This window comes from Ipomoea triloba, chromosome 13, assembly GCF_003576645.1.
Source record: "Ipomoea triloba cultivar NCNSP0323 chromosome 13, ASM357664v1".
Classification (NCBI taxonomy): domain Eukaryota; kingdom Viridiplantae; phylum Streptophyta; class Magnoliopsida; order Solanales; family Convolvulaceae; genus Ipomoea; species Ipomoea triloba.
In genome coordinates, this window is record NC_044928.1 from 18,633,300 (window position 1) to 18,657,467 (window position 24,168).

Consider the following 24,168-nt stretch of genomic DNA (forward strand, 5'->3'; position numbering starts at 1 on the left):
AAGTGTCCCTCACTTATAAGAGCAAATATAATGCTTTTAAGGAAAAATGTAATACTTTTAAATCGAAATGTAAAAGTATTATATTTTCCCTTAAAAGTATTACATTTAACCTTATAAGTAACAAAAATTTTATTCCTGATTAGTACTACATTTGAGTATATAAGTATGACATTTGCAAGTATAAGTATCACATTTGTATCTTGACTCGACCCGTCTCACGGTGAGACAGTCTCACACAAGTTTTTGCCAAAGCTAAATTGTAAACTATGTGCCTAATCTAGTGAGTTGGTACATTTAAAATGTCAACGTGCAAATGTTAATAAACAAGGAGCTGAGACTCAAGTATAAATATGGGTTTTTAGGTTCAGCTCTGCACCTCATCAGCTCGATCTCTAAACAACTTTCACTTAGAAGTTATATTAACACATACAGCAAAAATGGTTTTTACACTGAAAATTAGTTGTTTCACTCTTCTGTGCATATTCTTGATTTATGCACCTGCACTTTGTCACAGCAAATTAGTTGGTTCCAAAGCAACCTTCTACAAACAACCCGATGGCATGGGAACTCCAGGTTATTATATATTGTCGACCATTTTATGTTTTACCTTAATTTTCGTATACATGTACGTTAATGATGAGTTTGTGGTTGGGTTTGATGATTCAGACGGCGCATGTGGCTATAAAGACTACGGGAGAACCGTCAATGACGGCGCTGTCTGCACCGTATCTAACAAGCTTTTCAATAATGGAGCTGGTTGCGGTTCATGCTACAACGTATGTATGCTAGCTTTAAATTGGAATTAAATTAAAAATGCTACATGAATGCACCGAAACTACTATATGAATGCACGAAATGTTCTATAGTGCATTCATGTAGTAGTTATGGAGCTAGAGTAGTTATTGTGCATTCATATAGAAATTACTGTGCATTATTAAAGAAATCTGGATGTTATCACGTTAAGAGATGTTCTTACGTGAATATAAATTAAATTTCAGGTAATATGCACGAATAAAGCACTGTGCAGTAGCGCAGGAACAAAGGTTGTCGCAACTGACAACGGAGGAGGACCAGCTGGATCAGATTTCATTTGCAGCTACCTAGCATTCACGAAATTGGCTAAGCCGGGCAAGGAATCGGAGCTCGTCAAAAAAGGCGTCATCGATGTAGTATACGAAAAAGTCGCATGCAATTACCCCAAAAATCTTATAATCAAAATCACTGATCAGAGCAGCAATCCTGGGTACCTGTCCTTTGCAGTGCTCAACCAGGGCGACGTCCTCTCCGCCGAGGTGTACGATGTATGTCATCATTATTACGTTTTGCCATGCTTTTATGAGTTACGACTCTCCTATGAAACCGTTTCACGGATCTATATCCATGAGACGGGATCAAAATGGTGACTTTTTCATTTTAAAGATTTCGTCAATTTTATCTTCAAAGAGTTTAATTGGCGAAATTTTAAATAATTTGAGAATCAAATTAGTTGAAATTGAAAACTAGGAACTACATTATATTGACAGTTTAGAAACAATTGAGAGACTAAAATATTTATCTCGGTGTATATTGGTACAATTTTTAACTTTTCATATGTTTATGTGGACATAAATTTATGTTTTGGATTGATATGATGTAGATGGGAAGCCAAGGGTGGACATCTATGCGTAGAGTTTATGGTGCTGTTTTTGACCTTGCAAATCCGCCAGAAGGTGCAATGAAAGTGAGATTCACTGTAGGTAAAGTTTACGGTGGAACAACGTTGGTGTACTCAAAAAAATGGATTCCAGAAAATTGGAGGGCCGGGAGAACTATTGACACCGGTATTCATCTCTAAAGAATTATGGATTTATTCTGTGCACAATCTCGGATAATGGTTGCTGACAACCAAAAATAAAAATTATGAATTTGTCGCTAATAATTGTGCGTCCCTACCGGATAATACATGAACAATGAAAATAAGTGTGTTGTAACACAAAGTTGTAATGTGGTGTGCTATTTTACGTTAAAATTAATAAATAATTATATTGTTTGTGATATTATATGAGAACTGTTATGTTAAATTATGCGCTTAGGTTATTCTTATCCTGACAAATCTCTAACTTTTAAGAATGGGTCCTACTCCACATTACCCAATTTGTAATTCATTTACTATTTACACTACATCCTTACAATTCAATCAACTTTTTAAAGTGGACCACAATTTCACATCCCTTTAAAAAATTAATACCTTTTTCTCAATAAATATTACTCTGTATTTTCTTTTCAACATTATTAATTTATATCAATATATAAATTACATTTAAATATTTAAAATAACAAAAATGAAAATCCAAAAACATAATTTTTTATATAAATTACTTTTAAATATTACAACTAGCAATACTGAAAATCTAAAAACGTAATTTTTAAAAAACAATTTAAAAAATTATTTCATGAAATACAAAAACAGTTGTACGATAAACAAATATAATGAAGAAGTTATTAGATGAGTAAGTACGATGAAATTAATTTGTATACATTGTATTTATAAATCAATGAAAATTTATGTACTCTTTTAATATATTATTTCATTAAACAATTTTATTACATATAAATAAAGAATCAAAAAATTTTAAAAAAAATAACGCACACAAAAGAAACTAATAAATAAAATAAAACAAAAAAAAAAAACCAAAACAAAAGAAATGAACAAACAGAATTTAAAAAAAAATACAAAAGCGCCAGTAGCATTTGTACGGATTGCAAATTTGTCATCCGACTAAGCATTAAAAAAAATAATAAATGTTTCAAACAAATGTCATGTCACTTTGCCAATCCAAATTTGCAGGAATAATGGCAATCTTATAAATTTCTGAACAAGTATTAATTTATTTGTCTACAGTTGTCAATATTATTTATATGTATCTGAGTATCTGACTGTAAATAATCGATCACTTCATCAACATAAAATTTTTTTTTTTTTTTTGAGAAACATAAATTATGTTATTTTGTCTTCCTTATGGGGATTACACACACATATATATTTAAATGAGAATCTATGTTAAGATGTGAACTGTGAACCAATCTAAGCCTTTTATCTACATTAGTAAACTATTGTTATTATTTTTGTTTTCTCCTATTGTGTCTTTTTTAAAAATGGTATTAATTGGTAATTTGTAGTGCACGAAGGGTATTTTTGTCTGCTCATTACTCTTTTACCAGGGTTTTACTTTGTACGTGTTTCCTTGTTTGTATCGGTAACATTAAGGGTGTGTTTGGTTCGCACATGATAATCGGAATTGAAATGGGTATCAAATATTTGGTGATGGCAATGGGTATTGGTGCAAGTATTTTTTATGTTTGGTAGTATTGGTGAAAGTATTTTTTATATTTGGTAGTAGAGTGGAATTGAAATGCTTATTAATAGTTGGGGAAACGACTGAGAAATGGAATGAAACCCTTATTTTATTAGGGAATGTCTTTAGCCATTAAAGGGTAATCAAAACTCATAGTAGTGTTCTAAAAACATGTCAACCAAACAATAACAATGACTTTAATATACATTCCTGATAGCTAAACCAAACACACCCTAATTTTACCATGATTTCCTTGTTTGTATCAGTTGTTTTATATGTCTATCTTCAATATTGATTCAACATTTTGGCTCACAAAATTCCTCTCGAATTATGTCCTTGTCTATCATAATAATCTAATCTAAAAACATAATAAGTCTCAATCCAGGTTATACCCCTGGTTTATGTCCGTTTTTTCCGTTAATTTTTGTTGTACCTTATGCTATAAAAGTTGTACTACATAATTTTTTGGACAAAAATATCCCTACCGTTATAACTTCTGTTATCTTTTCACATTATAATTACCATACACATGCATACACAATATCTTTTCTTACATTCTTCAATGGTAAGTTTAAATTCATTTAGATTTTAATTAAATATTATTACCATAGTTATATTTAGTAATTTATCATTTCTATAATTCTTACTTCAATAATATTAATATATACACATACACACACTATTATTTAAAAATATTAATATTATAAATGAGCAACAACATAATGCATTTGCAGTTGAATTGAGACAAGATTTTTGGATACCAATCTGTGGAAGTTGTTGAATTGAGATAGTTGAAATCAAGTATTATGTATATCTATATATGAATATGAATTTATAAGGGATATATCTCTCATTAGAAGAAGACTATATTTTTCTCAAAAAAAAAAAGAAGAAGAAGACTATATTTAAACAAATTTTATTCATTTTCAAAGACAAACATATTTTAATACAACGTTGAGTACCCTTAAAATTACAGTGGAATATATTCATCACAATGAATTTGAATTTCTTGTATTAATTTCAAATACATACACAACAAAAATTTTACTCGAATATCTATGAAACTTCGACAACTAAAAAAAATGCATTATATCTATTTCAAAATGATTTACTAATTTGGTTTAAATATTGGGCACAAGTCTTCGCGCAAAGCGCGTCGAAAAAACTAGTATATATATATATATATATATATATAATATATATACATACACACACACACACACACACACACACACACACACACATATATATATATACTAATAAGAGCCAAAGAGAGTTAGGCCTAAAATAGGTAGAAAAAATGGCGGTCAAATTATTTAATCAAATGAATGGTTCAGATTGTTTAGATTTATATTTTTTCTTGAGATTTCCTAATTTATCCTTAATTATATGATTATCCATTAAGTTTTTCGTTAAATATTATATTCTCCGTTAATATTCCGTTAACTTTTAACTTACCCATTAATTTCTATAATAAAGGTCTTAGGTTCAAATCTCATCCCAATCAAATTGGCATAGTTAAGTTCCTCACTCTATTTTACTCTTATTAAATTAAATAAATTATTATCTACAACAAAAAATGAGATATATGTATTTCTTTAATTTAGAATTATGTGTCTACAATACCTTAGCTTTATTTGAAAACATTATTTATTATCAAAAAATTAAATTAAATAAGAGAAATAATTTCATTAGTTATATTGTCTTTATTTTCTCCCATTCAAAGATTCTTTACATTCAAATTTATCAATTGATATTCATTACATTGCTCATTATCTTATTTTTACAATATCTTGTAATTAAATATCAAAGTTATAATACAAAATAATGTTATATATTTATTTACCAAGTATTTTATTACTACCATGAAAAAATTTAAAAATAATTTGAAGCTAATTATATTAACTACTTGGGGGATTGGTTGACAAAGAGAGTACTCAAATAACCCAACAAATTAAAGCGGGATCACTCTATTTTACTCTTATTGAATTAAATAAATTAGTAGTTACAACAAAAAATGATACATATGCATTTCTTTAATTTAGAATTATGTGTCTACAATGCCTTTATTTAAAAAAATACTCATTATCAATAAATTAAATAAGAAAAATAATTTCATTAGTTATATTGTCATTATTTTCTCTAATGCAAAGATTTTGTACATTCAAATTCATCAATTGATATTCATTACATTGTTCATTATGTTCTTTTTACATTAAATTATCTTGTAATTAAATATCAAAGTTATTATACAAAATAATGTTATATATTTATTTACCAAGTATTTTATTAATACCATGAAAAAAATAAAAAAGAATTGTTTGAAACCAATCATATTAACTACTTGGGGGATTTGTTGACAATGAAAGTACTCAAATAACCCATTACCCAACAAATTGAAGCAAGAAACTGCATTTTAATATCTTTGGAATACATCATATTTAAAATTTTCAAATTTTTACTAATTTATTTAATCTTTTTCCTTAAACTAGAGATTTCTTTATTCACAATAACTCATTCAACAATAATGGTTGAACCAAATGAATCCCGAGCAGAACACCTAAAAGAAAGTCCATAGCTTTTATATCATAATCTCATTGCATGACGTTGGCATTTATGCTACCAACAATAACTCAATTGCAAATAACACACTACCAACAAAAAGGAAGATGACAAATAGTAAAGATGAAGACAATGACAATGTTACTCAAAAGAGAATTAAGAATACTTAGAAAAATTCAAACCAAAAGTAGTATTTATTTACACTATCATTTTTAGACCAAGTATTTAGACTATCGATTTTACAAAGTTGCAAACATTTATTTTAGTGACAATTATAATGAATTTTCTATATTATCTTGGATTTATATACTTTGAGTTACATATTTAAATAAACAAATTTGACATTCAATTACCTATGTATAAACTTCTCCTATATAATCTTGCATCGATATACTTTCAAATATTTATTTAAATATAAACATTGGGCATTAACCCATTCGCGCAATGCGCGTGTAAAACTAGTAATTCTAATATGGATTAAAGTGTTTGTTGCTTACTTGCTTATAAGGAAAAATGTAATACTTGTACACACATTTTCAACAAAATACCCATAAATTGTACAAATTAAATGTTCTTAATATTGTGTGTATGTGTGTGAAAAATTAAACATCATATAAGTTCGCTATATAATCAGATAGAACTTTTGTATTGCTTTATTACCAAGGAGAAAAAAGGATTTTGAATGGTTAATAACGTCATTTTCTTGACATTTAAACATATTTATTGATTCGAGATAAAAAATGATCACGCTACAATAATGTTAGGGTCAACATAGATGTTCAGAAATAAAATAAAAAAAATGGCTAAAAGTAGAATGACACATAAATCTAGGACCGGAAATGAAAAAAAAAAAAAAGAAGAAGATAAATTAACACTTAAAATTGAATATACTAAAATGTCCTTGTATTTAATGTCATTTAAACAGTTTTGTTGATGGATACCAAAAATGGTTATGTCATTTAGGCTCTCGAACTTTAGCTCAAAAGTCAATTAGCCCTGTCAAATTTTTAAGGTACAATTACACCCATAAACAATTAATTTTGATGTAATGAGACTCAAAAATAGACTAATGACCTGCTATCAAAGGTCATTAGAAATCCGGCCACCTTCCAGTACATTTTCAGGCCAAAAAAAGTGACTGGTGAACGGTCGCCAGTCATGGAGAAGGAGAATTAGAGGTTCCCCTTCTCGCTGGAGAAGGGGAACCAGTGGTTCCGCCTTCTCGTTGGGAGAAGGCAAACTAGTAACCGCCTTCTCGCTGGGAGAAGGCGACCAAGTGGTCACCTTATCCAGTTGAGAAGGCGGTACCCACTAGTTCGCCTTCTTGCTGGAGAAGGCGACCATCTCCAGCGAGAAGGCGAACCAGTGGTTCCCTTTCTCCTGCACCGGTGATCGTTCGCCGGTTGCCGGTCACATTTTTTGTCCTAAAAAATGTACCGGAAGGTGGGCAAATTTCTAATGACCTGTGATAGCATGTCATTAACATGTTTTTGGGTCTCATTACATCAAAATGAATTGTTTATGGGTGTAATTGTACCTTTAAAAAGTTGTGGAGGCTAATTGACTTTTAAGCTAAAGTTTGACCCTTTTCCCTAAAACTAATGACTAAAAGTAGATACACACTTATAAATCTAGAACAAAAAATAAAATTAACTCAACTTTTTTTTTTTAGATCTCAAAATAGTTATAAAAGAATCGTTTTTAATAAAAAAAATCTCAAGTGGCAAAAAATTGCGAATTTTCCAACATTAATTTCAAAATAGAATTTTCATTCAGTTGTTATGCCATGGACCTGGTCCACCTTACAAGGTGGACCTGGGTCCAAGTTTACAATTTCATAACTCTATATTCAACAGTATCAAAACTCTATGTTCAACACTATAACACAATTTTTTAATTTATATAACAAAATTGTGAAAATAGAGTTAAAAAATTGTGAACATTGAGTAATGTAATTTTGTATATTGAGATTTAAAATTGTGAACATTGAGTTGTAAAAGTGTGAACATAGAGTTCTAAAATTATGAACATAGACTCGAGTCCAGTAGACCCAGGTCCATAGCATAATTTGCCATTTTTATTCTTGCCAGATTCATTCCGTGAATCCTTGGAACCAAATGAATTGTTAGTCATTCCTTTAGCAAATTCATAACGGGCTTATTTTAGCCATGGCCCAAATCATGTTGCAGCTAACAACCTTTATTAGACAGACTGAGAAACCTATGGCATCTTCCCCCACTCCGCAACTGCTCTGCAAAAGGAAAGCTCCCAAAAATGTTCAGAGATTTATGAGGTGCTCTCTCTCTCTCTTTCTCTCTCTCTCTCTAAATCGAAGTATTGCCACAAATATCTGTAGTACCATTGTTCAAAGTTTGAAACCTTGAATTGATCATTTAAAAAATTGGGACTTGGAAGAAAATCATGGTTTACAATTCATCCTAGGAACTGAAAAATGTAGGTTGAATTACTAGAGAGCTGCTGTTGCAGCTATAATTGCAAGAATATGGTGCTAAACGCATAGTACTGAAATATGGATTTGCCTGAGAAGTATCCACCATAGACTTTTGGGAATGATTGAAACAATTTTAACAGAAACCGGAATAGATGAGGTCAAGAACTCAAGTAACTATTTTATGTGATAATTATAATGTTTTACACAGATTTTCTGGTTGGATACAAATATCAACCTGACGACAGAGGTAAGAAGAGACGAAGTCTGTGAATTATAAACTTAACTGCATTCTGAGATATAATTAACTAAAGGTTTTCTTTTTTTTTTTTCTTTTTTTTTTTTTACTGTTTTCTGTAATTTTATTATCTCTGTAAAGGACTCAAATGCATTCATTTTATGCCTTTTGTGTGTATAATACTGAAATTTAGAAAGCTGATTTTTAAAAAACCTTGACTTGTTAGGGTGTGCATTCTCTAACCATTATGGATCAGAAAATGAATGTGTTTATTTGGGATATGGATGAGACTCTTATATTGCTCAAGTCTTTAATTAATGAAAAATTTGCGGAGTCTTTCAATGGTTCAAAGAATTGGACGACTGGTGTACGCATTGGTAAGGCATGGGAGAAACATCTTCTTCAAATATGTGATGACAATTTCTTTTATGAGCAAGTGAGTTTACCTTCGTAATTTGTCTTTTCAATTGATTGGGTCTTTAAAATCTAGTTACCATTTTTCTATCATTTGTTCGGTTTTATTACACCCTCAATATGTTGAGAGTTGTTAGTCTCAAATGTCATTTCTAAATATTCTAATTCTAATATTTTATGAATTTTCAGATTGAAAATTGCAACATGCCATACCTAGATACTATGAGCCAATATGATGATGGTCGAGATCTCACAGATTATGATTTTGACAACGATGGATTTAGTCCTCCAACTGATGATGCCAATAAGAGAAAATTAGCATACAGGCATCGCGTCATAGCACAGAAGTACAAAAAGGTATTCTTTTAGGTTGTTTCCAACCATGTAAAACGTTTTGATATTTGTGAATTACGGAGTACTTCTCACTATTGGTCATCATTATCACCCAAGAATCATCCTGAATGCTGTTTTCTTGATGTTTTCTTTCTAGTATTTTCTTATGATGTCTGCCAAGGTGATTTGTGATCCTAGTATAGAGAATGTCTGTTCTTTATATGTATTCTCTTTTAGAAAACTACTAACTCAAGTTCCCAAGCAAGAAGTGTAAAAAAATTTACATAGCAGTATTTCAATATGGTAACACTTGAGAGAACTTGTGATCCAATTTGCCTTTCAGGGAGTAAGAAAAACATAACGGCCAATGTATCTATAACACCAAAAGAAATGCATAATGTCATTAGATCTAACACCAAAGGTCCAAAATTTAACATGTTTAGCAAACCTTGCGCATAACCCAAACTTTACTTTCAAATAGAACTCTGCATTTGTGCTTACCTATAAACCACTTGTCATGCATAAATCAGTGTTATTAACCTAAAAAAAACCCATTTACCATTCCTTAGTTTAAGGCTTTGGGCTATATGGGAGTCTAAAATCTTCACTTGCACAAATATTTGGTTGTCTTGCGGTACCATGGACACAGATCAAATCACCAGGAATGAGTTCCAGATCTGCAGCTAGCTAGTCGGTTCTTATAATAAGGCTTTGGGTGCATAAGGAATATGTATATGTACAGCAACTCTGCAACAGCCAAAATAGAGACAAAATTTTGTGGAAAAAAAAATGCGCACACACACACACATTTCAAAAGTATTTGTTTTGGCAAATGATTTCTTTTGGAGACCTACTAGTCTACAACTATCTTTTTAGGTTGCTGTTTTCCATTGTTTTGCAGGGGTTGCATAGCATTCTTAATGGAGATATGATTAAATGCTGGAATGACCTTTATGATGAAACTGATAGTTATACAGATAGATGGTTCTCATCAGGTAAATTACCTTACAGTTCTATTACTAGCCTGGTAACATTGAAATATTGAATAGAACATAACAAATGTGTGCCTGTAAAATCTTGAATGAGAAGCAGATTTACATAATACATGCTGAACTGTTAGGTTGAAAGATTTGTCTGAAAAGTATTTTTGTAGTAGTATACTATGATGCAATATACTGGTAGTTAATAAAGGTGACGTAATAGCTAATTGACCATCAATATGAACTTGCTAGCATTGGCATTATCTTTTATTGGACTTGGGAATCCTGTTAATCATTCTTTAGATGAAGAAAAGGTTGTTGGTAAATCTTCATGTTCCTCTGTTATTATCCTTCACATAATTCTTAATTATATCAGTTGATTTTGGGGTTTTGTTTCTTTTACAAAGTTTACATTCTTTTCTTACATTTAAAGGAAAAATATGAACAACAAAATTTTCTCTGTAGTTGATCTGAGAACTGCACAGTGTTGGAATTTAATCACTTTTCTCTTCATTGATATTTAATGCAGTATGGTTCTCTCATGAATGATAGAGAATAGGATCAGACTCCTTCATTTTTCCTTATATATTAGAAGAGCACCTTTTGAAAGTTCTCCAATAAGGGACATTTCATTTTCTACTCTGCCATGAACTTTTAGGAACTATTGTAAATGCACACCAGAAGGTGATTTGCAATATTGCTACTACATAACTAAATTTCATTATGAGACAGTTTTCCTGCTGCCTGCATGTGCTAAAGAAGGCAGGCAATGTTATATATATATATATATATATATATTAAGTGTCTTACAACACTTTGCACTAAACTAGTAGCTTATGTTATACTCTAAATAAATAAATTGTACACTCACCTTAAGCCGTACTGAAACATAGGTATCATGCATTCATCATTTCCATTTTGATTGGTGTTCTCCATTTTGGACATTACAGATGACAGTGGAATTTAGTTGGACTGCATACAATATTTATTTCCTGTTCTTCCAGATAAAAGTATTTCTTCATTATGCCTTTCCATTTTGTTATAGGCTAAAAGAATTGGATATGGTTGGTTTAATAGATAAAAATCATGGAGTGATTCTTAATGTGCTTTGCTTATGGATGCCTCTTTTACTATTCAGCTCGGACTTGCTTGGAACAATGTGCAAGTGCTAATGCAGAGTTGACTCCCAGTGACTGCTCACCTATTGATGCTAATGATGGACAGGGTACTAAATATCAACATGTGAATGTCCTAGTGACTTCTGGGACACTGATACCCAGCTTGGTTAAATGCCTACTCTTTCGACTGGGTGATATCATTTCTTATGAGAATGGTTAGTTCCACTTTTTAGCTTACTAATTTTATCTTGAAACTTTGCTATTTTGCACTTCTATATATTCTGTGAAAATCTTCAACCATTTCATTTTACATCTTGGTTTCATTATGAGCTTAGTTTTTTAATCATCACCTTGTTTACTTTTTCCTAAATTCACTGAATATCATTGATGTAGTTTCAATGTCAAGTTTGGAGAAGTGGGAGGTTCAGGGTTTTTCTTAGTGGTAACTGGTAAACTAAGCCCCTCAGACTTTTTGGACTAGGTCAAAATCCCAACTTTACAACCCCCCTCTTATGTGCCAAAAAAGAAAAAGTATTAACCAATGGTAAGGTTGGGGCTAGTTCAAGTGGATTTCAGTGGTTCAAACTAACTGTCATAGTTTTTTCAATATGTTCTTTGTTTGAGTTTGCTAAGGATATTAACAGAAGCAGGGCAAGAATGATAATTGGAAAAAAAAATAAAAAAATAGAAGGGGGTTACTAAAAATAATTTTCATCCTTGAACACACCCTCCCTCTGTTCACTCTCTGGTTTATTTTATTACTCAAGAATTAATACAGTTCATTCTAGTAGCAAAGTTGAGAAATGCTCTAAAATGTTGAGAAATAACACTGATAATCACTTTTGCAGCATAGAGTTCCATATTGAGACTGGGGAAAGGGAGAGGTGATCCCCCACCCTGCCCAAAATAGTAGTCAAGTTAATAATTGTGGCCAGTCATAATGGCAAGAGGAAAAACTATTAAACTAGTCACTCTTGGTTTCTAACATATGGCACTCGTGTTTTAATTATTCTTAGTCTTGGCTAAATCATTGTAACATTGTTCAAAGATGTTACATAGAAACTACAAATATTTGAAGTTCCTTACATGTACATTGAAATGAAATGTGCACTAAGTCAAACCTTTTTTTTTTTTTTTTTTTCGGGTGACGAGAAAACCCCACAACCACTGCCACCGAGAGTGTGCATTGGGTAAACCCCGCCTTGTGACCCAACTGGGCAAAGGATCACAAGGAGGTAAACCAGGTTGCCCATAACTGACGGGCTCAAACCAAGAAGGTTAGGATTCGAACTCATGACTTTGTGGTTACAAGTTTGTATCCTTAACCATCTTGGCTGGGGTTACCCCAAGTCAAACCTCCTATTGTGTTATGATTGTATGGCTAAATATCAGTGCTTGCACCAATTTTCTTTCCTACAGGAGCTATAGTCTTGGTAAACAAGGATTACAATCCTGAATAAGCTATAGTTTTTGTTTTAGCAAACAAGAATTACATTTTTTTGTGGATGACCACGGAAATACCACATAATCAAGGTGAAAAAAACCAATTGATCTCTTACAGTCATGCAATAGTTTCTATTATGCAGCCCAACTTCAGGAGCATTTGACTAACAAATTATCGTCGATATCAGTTTACAGTGCATGGGATGTGGGAAAGATGCAGTGCTTTACATGGATAAGGGAGCGATTTAGTGGCCCAAATGTCCAGTTCTGTGTCATTGGGGATGGATGGGAAGAATGTGAAGCAGCGGAAGCCATGAGGTGGCCGTTTGTTAAAATTGATCCGTGTTCAAGCAAGTATCACAGGTTCCCGGGTCTCACACCGAAAGACCTGGATCTCTACCTTGCAGTTGTATATGAAAACCGCAATGATGAGAAAAACAAAGAGGATCTCAAATCACCAGTTGAACCATGACCTGAATTGATTCATCTCGTTAATTCATTCTTGGATTGGTGAATTTAGAAATATGATGTTCTCCCTTAGATCATGGTGTGTAGCAAGATTCTATCATTATCATTATTGTAAAAGAAGGCAAATATAAATTTTCATGTAGTCTGAAGTTTGTGAGCCCAATACACAGATTGGTGTATATATCATGTCACAGTACTTTTGTTGGGCAGCATATGATTGCACTCTTGGATTTGTTAAGGGAAGACCAAAAATAGTCATGTAAACATAGAATGTTTTGAAAAAAAAAAATTAAACTAAAAATTTAAAATGAAATGACACCTATAAATCTATGACAAAAAATAAAATTAACTCTATAGCAATCATTTAGCAGAATTTCAATTTCAGCATATGTAACGATCATATAGACTGAAATTAGTTATACCGTATTTGATTTGGATGTAACTTTATATCTAAAAGAAAAGTCCAACATATCGGCAAAAATAATCAACTTTATCCCACTGATGTAACTTGATGGTCACATCCTATATTCTTTATTACACAAGTTGTGTGAACAATGACAAATTTTTTTTTTTATATTTAAAATGGAATTATAGGTGAGGGAAAGTGGGAAACATTATTCACTTCAGAACATGAATTTGTATTATTTGTCCATCAAGAGTCTTGAAATCAAAACTATTAGTTATAAAGTCGGAAAAGTCACTGGGAACAACACTAGAGGTGTTAATGTGTTATGTTGTAAACCGTACCCCCTTCTTTGTAGAGATATTAATCGTCAGTTATTTGTAGCCTTGTATTTTGTTATTGTAGCATACATATTTATTGATTGTATTGAAAATATTTATCAATTAATTGAGATTGAAATATATTGTGTACCCATAATAAACAAACAATGAATTTAAAATAAATCTTGATGAATCATTCTTTGAAGATTTGATAGAAGCTGTAAGTTTGTCTTTTGCATTGATTAGATGGGGTGGGGTGATTAGTATGTGTCTCCAAATATGCATAATAGCAACCAGATAATGAAGAAAATTATTTGTGTGATGTTGATTTTCTTCTCAGCTCACAAATGTCCCTTTTGTCACTTGAAAATTGAACAACACTGCCTCACTACTGATTGCAACTTGTTTATTAATATTAGCTATGTGTTAGTTTAATTTAGTGATGTAACCTCTAGGGTGGGCAATTCGGTTCGGTTTATCCAAATCGAACCGAATCAAAACGTACCGAACCGAACTAGTTATATATATATATAAAAAAATCGAACGGTTCGGGATTCTTGTAAACTGAACCGAACTGAACGGCGACGGTTTGGTAAAAATCAAACCGAATACCATTTGATTTTAATAATAATAATAATAATAATATAATAATAATAATAATAATAACAAAAGAAGTAAAGCCAAGTCTCTTGATGCTTGCTCCGTTGTTCAGTTCCTATTCTCATTGGTATCTCTCTTAAATTTTTTATTTGATTTCTTTTTAGCTTGTCTTTTACTTTTGCTCTTTTGTTGTTTGCCGCAATTGTTCTTTACCTCACAATTAGTACTTAGTAGTATGTTTGAACTTTGAATTGCTATTTTGTTATATAATGTTTAGATTTTGGATATGGATTGTGTGATTATATAAATATGTATTGTTTGGTAGTATGTTCGGAAAATTAGGAAATGTTGAAATTTGGGGATCTTAAACCGAATCGAAACTGAACCGAACTCTAATGTTAAACCGAATGGTTTAATTTTTTTAAAATCAAAACCGAAACCTAAAAAGAAAATTTAAAAAAAAAAAAAAAAAAAACCAAAGCCCGAAGCATCTACCCCTGGTAACCTTTACAGATGAGTGATTTATATTAAGATATAACAATTTATCTTGACTATGAACTTGTTTGATAAATAACGAATTTGTCAAAATTTTGACGGATCCGTCATTTTTATCATTGACCATGTCAAAATACCAAAACTTTTGTTTGGTAATTCAACAGTTTGGAGCAACGGTTTGCTCCAAACCACTGAAATCTCAAAATTACAGCATTTGGGGTGAGCGTTATCCTTCCCCCAAAACACCCTCCTATAATAATAATAATAATAATAATAATAATAATAATAAAATTGTTAACTTTTGAGGAGCCTAAGGCCCATTTAATAAAAGAGCCTTAGGCTCCTTTTACTTTCCCCATCCCATGTCGCAAATTTTATTGTGGACCGTGGTCAATAATTCATAGTGGTCCATGCATCAAAACGAACGTTGTTTTGATTAATAAAAAGAAACAGTAAAAACGGTTCCGTTCCGCACGGTTAACTCTGTGTATAACATATTCAGTTTCATTTTATATACACTGCAATTCCCTTTCAACACAATTACAGTTACTTTTTTATATAACTATAGTTTCATTCAACATTATATACTCAAATATGTGAAACGATTATTCAGTTTCCTTTCAATACAACTACAGTTTATTTTATAATATACTTCAGTTTCCTTTCAACACAACTACAGTATCATTTCGATATAACTACAATTTCAACAATACACAACTACAGTATCATTTCAATATAACTACAGTTTCAACAATATACACTCAAATATGTGAAACTGTTATTCAGTTTCATTTTATATCAGTTTTCTTTCAACACAACTACAATTTCATTTTTATATAATTACAGTTTCATTTGATAATATAAAAACAAATGTCAGACAATATCTTTTGTGATGAAATGTAGTTTCATTTACGAAACTCCGTTAAGACAATATCTTTTGTGATGAACTGTAGTTTCATTTACGAAACTCCGTTAAGACTCGACGGCAACCGTTACTTTACTTAATGAAACGACGGCGTTTTGGGACATTGTCCACAATGCATTGTGGACCATGGTCCACCATATAATGACTGATCCGACGTGGGAACACATCAGATGGGGAAGGGTTGAAAAGATGAGGAGTTGAACTCCTTTTATAGAGGAGTTTAACTCCCTCTTTCCTTTAAATTTTTAATGTGGGTTCACTCTCTTTTTTTTTTTTTTTGTTTTATTATTATTATTATTGTTGTTGTTGTTGTTGTTGTTATATTATTATTATTATTATTATTATTATTATTATTATTGTCTTCTTATAATTACTATTATTTTTATCTTGTTACGGAGTATTATTTATTTATTTTATTATTATTACATAATAAAGTTAATAATAATATTATTATTATTACTATTATTATTATGAATGTGTCTTTTTACATGTTAACCGCTATTCTGAAAAGTTAATTTTACAAAACATCTTTTTACAAATCGCTGATGCAATCCGTTGGTCAAACTCGCTAACACAATCCGTTATCTATTAACCGCTAATATAATCCGCTAACAGCTAATTGCTAAACAAGGCCTGAAAGTATGATCTATTATTATATGGTCTTAAATAATTAACAATGAATGATCACTATCCTTAAGATTCAATTCATTTCATATTTTTTCATTTCAATTTTTTTAACTGAAGTAATTCCAATTTCACCGGACTAATCTTAAGTCTACATGACCCCGTTCTTAGAGCGACTATGGAGTAAGTTGCGAGTTGCGCAATTAACCCACTAACCAGATTCTAGTCCTAGCATCCTTGGACCTTTTTCTTATACATATTTCCAATAAGATTCAATTCGAACTCCACACTATCACCATCAGTAACCTTTAAGTCAGGCGACAAACTAAAAATCTCAGCACTTCATTTCATATTTTTAGCCTTTCCTAAGGATGAGGTTCGTATAATATTGGAACTATAGCTAGCTCGTGCCTGTCACATATTCACATGCATCTCAGAATAAATTTATGAATACAAAATATATACATAAATGTTGGGTATAAATATATAAAAACAATAATACATAATTTCACTATCAATTTAAATTTTTAGTTTAGATAAGACCAATCTTTCAATTTTATATAAAAGCAAACAAAAAGTTTTTTAAAAATAATATTATATATTAAATTCCATGTATTGTAAAGATCTTAAGAAAAATATCAATATAAATTTCTTTTGGGGTATGTTTGGTTCAAATTATCTTACATAACATTAGGAATATGAATATTGAATAAGGATTTTTTTTTTTTTTGAGTAATGAGGGAACCTGCAGTAACTACCTGATAATGTACATTGAGTAAATCTCACCTTATGATCTTAGCCTACAAATGACCATAAGAAGGTAAACCAATCTAGGTTGTCTATAGCTGACCAGTTCAAATCAAGAAGGCCAATAGTAGCTCTCGCAGGAAGTCAAACTTATAACATTATAGTTACCAAGACAAGAATTTGACCGAATATTGTAATATCATATTCTTTGTTTGATTCAAGAAAATGTCATATTCTTAATTTTTGTTGTTAGTTCAATATGTTTAGTAATATCCATGAGAATTATATTTTACTCACGTTTTTAGATTATTTGAAATTTTCAAAAATATTACTTTATCTCAAAATATTCATTGAACTAAACACCCGCTCTCTCTCTCTCTCTATTCATTAGAAGTGATAATTTAATCATAACTATTTAAGGTTTTCATAATTATTTAGTTTAATTTGAATAATCTAATTTAAATTTTGTAAATATTTGTTATAGTTCATCACATTTATGTTTGCATTGTCATGTAAGTAAATATATTATTGCAATGTCATGTAAGTAAATATATTAGTTAATCTATCCGTTTGTAGTACCTCATCATTTTTTTTTTTTGGTTGATTAGGAAACCTGCAATTACTATTTAAGCTAAGGGTATACATCGTGATAGTTTTAGCTAAGAGAATGTTGGCAAAAATAAACTCGTAACTTTAAGATATGAGAGTCATGCTCTACCCACTTGATCACTCATTTTATGATTATTTTATTTTTAAAAAGTAAGCTTATGAGGCAAAGAAATGAACTAGAATGCAGCTATCACTATACATACAAATATAATAAATTGTTTGTTTTTTTCCTCTTCTTTAAATACATTACTTTATATGGAAACCTATATGTAGGAAAGGTGCATAGATTTGAGTTATTTATAGAGAATTAGCCATCCACACGTTTAAGGGAAAAAAATCTAATGCTGTATAGAATTTGGTTAAATGATTGTAGGATTTTTCTAGAAGTGCAATAGGAATATCCACTTGGAAGTTGGGATAAACAATACAAGATTCTCAAAAGTGGTAGGAAAATAACAGTACAAAATCTGTGGTCCATCTAATCCTGTACTTTCTCACTCTATTTCTTTTTCTACTTTTTTTTTTTTGAAAGCATTTCTTTTTCTACTTATTTCCCATCTTTCTTTTTTTCATATTTATTTATTTTTATTATTCCCTATTTTCCTCCCCTATCTCACATATATATTTTCCTATTCTACTACTAACTTTTATATTGATTATTATATTATTAGTATTAAATCAGTGAATTTTGTTTTCTTTCTCATTTTCAATGAATTAAGAATTTTTTTTTATTTTTCTATTTTATTGCTAACTTTTGTACAGATTATTATTAGTATTAATCAGTGAGTTTTGTTTCTGAATTAAGGATCTTTTTTTATTTTTCTATTTTACTGCTTACTTTTTAACTGATTATTATTATTCGTATTAATCAGCGAATTCTATTTCCTTTTCCATTTTCAGTGTGCTAAGGATCCTTTTTTATTTTCCTATTTTATTATTTGGGCAGAAGTGTTTGGCGAGAATGCAAGGAAGGAGGATTTTATTTTTAATAATAGTATAGATTAGTAATTTTAATCTTTTTAACTGATTATTATTACTAGTATTAATTAGTGAATTCCATTTTCATTTCCATTTTCAGTGAATTAAGAATTTTTTTATTTTCATATTTTACTGCTAACTTTTTAACTGATTATTATTATTAGTACTAATCAGTAATTTCGTTTCCTTTGCCATTTTTAGTGAATTAAGGATCCTTTTCTATTTTCCTATTTCATTGTTTGGGCGGGAATGCAAGGAAGGAGAATTTTGTTTTTAATAATCGTATAAATAAGTAATTTTAATCTAAAATTGTATTACGAATAGAAAAGTATGAAAAATATATTGTATTAGGAATTGTATTACCATATTTTAATGTACAATTGTAGTAGGAATAATAATTGTATTACCATTAGTATAGATTATTAATTTTAATCTATAATTGTATATATTATGAATAGGAAAGTAGGAAAAATATATTGTATTAGAATTGTATTACTATATTTTACTGTACAATTATAGTACGAATAGAAATTGTATTATCATATTTTACAATATTACGCAAATTAGTATAAGAGTGTTTTGAGCGGAAAGTTGAAATGGAGGATTAATAGTGTTTGGTAAATGGCTATTAGTTGATGCTGTTAGCTGACTGAGTTAGAAGGTATAGGCCCTGTTTGGTAAATAATTAGCCTATCAGCCAATTTTGGCTTATTTGACCACTATATATTGTTTGATTTGGTTAAAAAATCGATTTTAGTGTTTGGTTAATAAGCTTTTTGTAACTCCAAAATAATAAAATTCAAAAAGCTACTCAAAGCAGCCTTTTCAATTAGCTTTTTGAGAAAAGAAATTATACCAAACAGCTATATCAGCTAACATCTAACAACTAATTTACCAAACATCTTTCTACAATTAGCTAATGTTATCAAATAATCATACCTTCTAACCCAAACAGCTAACATCCATTTACCAAACAGGGCCATAATTAATTGATAATATTAGCTGATTGTAGAATTGTGTTTGGTAAATTAGCTGTTAGCTGATAGTTGTTTGGTATAATTTCTTTTTTCTCAAAATGCTAATTGAAAATGTTGCTTTGATTAGCTTTTTAAAATTTAGTATTTTGAAGTTACAAAAAGCTTATTAACCAAATACTTATATTGATTTTTTAAACAAGTCAAATAACTAATAATGATCAAATAGACTAAAATTAGCTGATAGGCTAATTATTTACAAAACATGCCCTAGAGTTTTTACATTAATAAGGAGGTAAAAAAGAAGTACAAATATGACTATTAAAAATGTGGATGAGATGTTGTGGGTAAATAAATAAAAGTATGTATACCATACCTTTAATAATTCAGATTTCAGATTGGGTAGAATCGACGATATGATGCGGACCACCATGAGGCATCAGTAGTTGTTGACTTGATGTCCAATATGTAGAACGACTTTACACCTCATTTCCCCTCTATCATTTTTCATGGCTGAATTGATATATCTTTTGAAGATTGTTTTAGTCCACTACCATTAATTTTATCAAGCATAATTAAATTTTTTTTAAAATCAATTACATTTAATTAAAAGTGTTGGCATGTCACTAAAATTCACATTTTCGATATTTTGAATTACATTTGATATTGATGAGGATATGGGACTCGGGCTCATTATATTGGAAAAATCTAAGCCCAAGAGGGTGACAGATAAGAAGGGTGACCCAACAAATTTAAAAGGAGTGTGAAAGGAAGCAAAATATTAACAAAGTTCAACTAGCAAGGTTTCAACCCACAATTCCAACATAACAACATAAGTACCGGTTGTTATGCCATGGACCCATGTTTACAATTGCAGGACTCTATGTTCACAATTTTTAAACTCTATGTTCACAATTTTTGAACTCTATATTCACAATTTCATAACTCTATATTCAATAGTATAACACAATTTTTGCTATAACAAAATTAGGAACATGGTTGCAGTAGGCGCTAGGCGCTAGTCAGACGGTAGACTAGCGCCTAGCACCTAAGCGGTCTAGGCGGCGCCTAGGCGGTACTTAGGCGGCGACCTATAAAAACAAAAAATTAATTCATGTGTGTGGGTGTATGTCATATATTATATTATATTATATATATATATATATATATATATATATATATATATATATATATCTTATTTCTCATACTTATATAAATAAATAAATTTAAATATATATAAATATAATAATAAAATTAACAAGGCAGACTCGCTTGAGTTAACTTGGTTAACTCTGCCGAGTTGGGCGAGTTAACTCGGCCAAATTCGGCGTAGTCGGTCGCCAACTCGGCCCAGTCGGCCGAGTTAGGCGCTAGGCGGCCTCCTAGGCGGCCGGCCACCTAGGTGGACGCCTAGGGAGCAATTCGCCTCGGCCTAGGAGCGCCTAGCGCCTAGGCGGGGATTTTTGCAACAGTGATTAGGAATATAGAGTTCAAAAATTGTGAATATTGAGTAATGTAATTTTGTATATTGAGATATAAAATTGTGAACATAGAGTTCTAAAATTGTGAAAATATAATTCTATAATTGTGAACATAAAGTTTTAAATTTGTGAACATGTACTTGAGTCCACCTTGCAAGGTGGACCCGAGTCCATAGCATAATTGCCCCATAAGTACCAACCACTCAAGCCAGATTTTATGTACAAAAAGTAGGACTCTATTTATCTGTGTGAAAATCGTTGACATCCAAGTAGTGGAAGACGCGTGTATGGTCAATATTGAAGGCAAGCTGATGTCGTACATTTGTCAACCATTCAGAAGGTCTTCAACAATGTATAAGGCACGCACTCTTCCCTTCCCTTTAAGAGGCATCTCTTGGTTCACCTAAACCCCTGATTCAGGGATATGGGTTCCTAATCTTCAACTCAAATACCAGGGTTCGATTCCTAGTAGCTATAATATTATTCTTAGTTCATTCATTGGATTATAGCTTGTATTATTCACTCTTTGAGCTACAACATAACGAATGTGTAGCTTTATTTCCTTATATACCGCTACATTTTCGAGATGTAGGGTATTGAACTTGACCCATCGATTTCTGACTTCCGCCTAACAATTTCAATCTCTCTAATCACTAATTACTGAATTAGACTTGCCCTTTTGTCGGTCTCCGCCGAACAATGTGATACGATGCAAAGAAGATCAGATATGAATATACATCGTATCTGTAGAGATGCTGACATAAAGCTAGGCTCATGAGATCCTTCATTCTCACCAGCCTCCAAAGCACGCAATGTATATATGCCACTTTATGTATGAATTAAGTAATTATATTATCTCTAATTATATTTAGTGGATTATTATAGATTAACAAACAAAATAGTATCGTCGGTTCTTATTTTGTTTTAAAACCAACATATATGCATTTAGTTTTTTTTTTTTTTTTTTTTAATGTATTTTTCATGTGTTACACTAGTCAGACCAATGAATCAATTTATTTTCACTCGAAGGGAAACTGACACCATAATGGGATTTGGAAAATGACATTTTGGTCATGCTTAATAGCATAATTAGCTTATTAGTTAATTTTGACTTGTTTGACCACTGATGATGCAAATACCGACCGTATATGATATGGAATACGGAAGGTTCAAACTAGTTATCAATTTATGTAGAGGAGGTTCCCGAGGTTATCCCAGCGATCGGTCTCCAGCCAAAAATCCCTCTCTCTTGCATTTAATGCGGTATTTATAGCGGCGCTAGGGGACAGATTCCGTGCTCTCGGCATGGGGAACACGTGGTATGCATGCATCGGGTCCTTGTTGAGCGGGCTTGGGGCTGTACACGTGGAGTATGATGATTCTTGCCCTTGTAATTCAAAAGGCATAGAGAGCGGTCCGAGCTGTCGAGGTCGGGACTGAGCTCTTAGGAGGGATTTGCCTAGGGGACTGGACGATGCAATTGGGTTTTGCTGAGGTTGGGAGGTATGTCCTTTAGGTCGGTAATCCGGTCGGTCCGACCTCGGGCCTGTTGGCTTACCTAGCCCGACTGGTCGTATAAGTCCCAGTTTCTGAGGGTTATTCCCTATCAACCACTATTAGCCGTTTGACTTGGTTAAATAGTCAATATATATGAGTATTTGGTTAATCAGTTTTTTGTAATAACTTATTGCTTCAAAATGCTAAAATTAAAATAGGTGCTCAAAACAATTTTTTCGATATATTTTTTTAAAAAACAAATATACTTGGTCATTTTGTATGTAATCAGTTATCAGTTAACAACTAATTTACCAAATATTTTTCTACAACTATCTAGTCAAACCCACTAACTAGTCTGTTAACAACTATCAGCTAACAACTATTTATCACATACCCCATTAATTAATTCCCTTTTAGATGGGGAACTATAACTAATTTAAGTCCCCTTTGGATGGGGAACTGTGGCCACACATGAGAATGGAACCACAACCTATTACATTGCATGTGCCTAGAGTCAGACATCAAAGTTTCACAAGTTTTAGCCTAAACTAGGTTTAGGGAGTGTTTGGTTTATGGATTTATACACTAGGAATGAGAATCAAAATCATAGTTAGTATTTGGTTGATAATTTTTAAAATACAATTATGGGATTTGATTACCCCTTCAATTAAAAACTTCATTTTATATTCAATGAGTACCTTATTGGTAATCTGATTTTTAAGTTTGGATTAGTGTTTTTAGATTTTTGTTTTGATTTTGTTCATATTAATGCTTTGGATGTCATTTATATTAGGATCGTCAATTGTCTTGATTTTTTATTTTTGTATTTTTAAAACTTTTATTTTCATTATAGGGGCATACATAACCAAATATCAATATTAGTAATCATTCTAATTTCACCCTACTACCAAACGTGCAAAATACTTCCACCAAAATCCATTACCATTACCAAGTATTTGATTATCATTTTGATTCCTATTTTGATTCCTAATTCCTATGTGCGAACCAAACACACCCTTAGTGTCAAGTGGAAAAATAGAAGGGAATCAAGGTGGGGGTGGAAAGGACATTGGATTGGTTGGCACACATGAAAGGCACAACAAATGGACCACCACCAATTAACAACAACTTAAAGTTCCCCAAGTTTTTTTTTTATTTTTTTTTATTTTTCTTTT

The 24,168-nt window shown here is 31.2% G+C and overlaps 2 protein-coding genes across 3 annotated transcripts; both read left to right on the forward strand.

The window, feature by feature from the left end:
* Positions 1 to 437: 437 nt before the first annotated feature.
* On the forward strand, positions 438 to 1,834 carry LOC116001309 (expansin-like B1). The gene is made up of 4 exons (XM_031241194.1): positions 438 to 573; positions 667 to 776; positions 999 to 1,301; positions 1,637 to 1,834. Exons 1-4 carry the CDS (start codon positions 438 to 440, stop codon positions 1,832 to 1,834), a joined length of 747 nt encoding a protein of 248 aa, XP_031097054.1.
* A 6,281-nt stretch (positions 1,835 to 8,115) lies between these two features.
* Positions 8,116 to 13,552, forward strand: LOC116000903 (eyes absent homolog). Of its 2 annotated transcripts, XM_031240771.1 has the most exons (7): positions 8,145 to 8,190; positions 8,558 to 8,596; positions 8,811 to 9,020; positions 9,188 to 9,355; positions 10,233 to 10,326; positions 11,450 to 11,644; positions 13,061 to 13,552. In XM_031240771.1, exons 3-7 carry the CDS (start codon positions 8,832 to 8,834, stop codon positions 13,342 to 13,344), a joined length of 930 nt encoding a protein of 309 aa, XP_031096631.1. In that variant the 5' UTR covers positions 8,145 to 8,190; positions 8,558 to 8,596; positions 8,811 to 8,831; the 3' UTR covers positions 13,345 to 13,552. The 2 variants fall into 2 exon arrangements, with proteins under 2 accessions (XP_031096630.1, XP_031096631.1); XM_031240770.1 differs by lacking the exon at positions 8,558 to 8,596 and having other exon boundaries at positions 8,116 to 8,190.
* Positions 13,553 to 24,168: the final 10,616 nt, after the last annotated feature.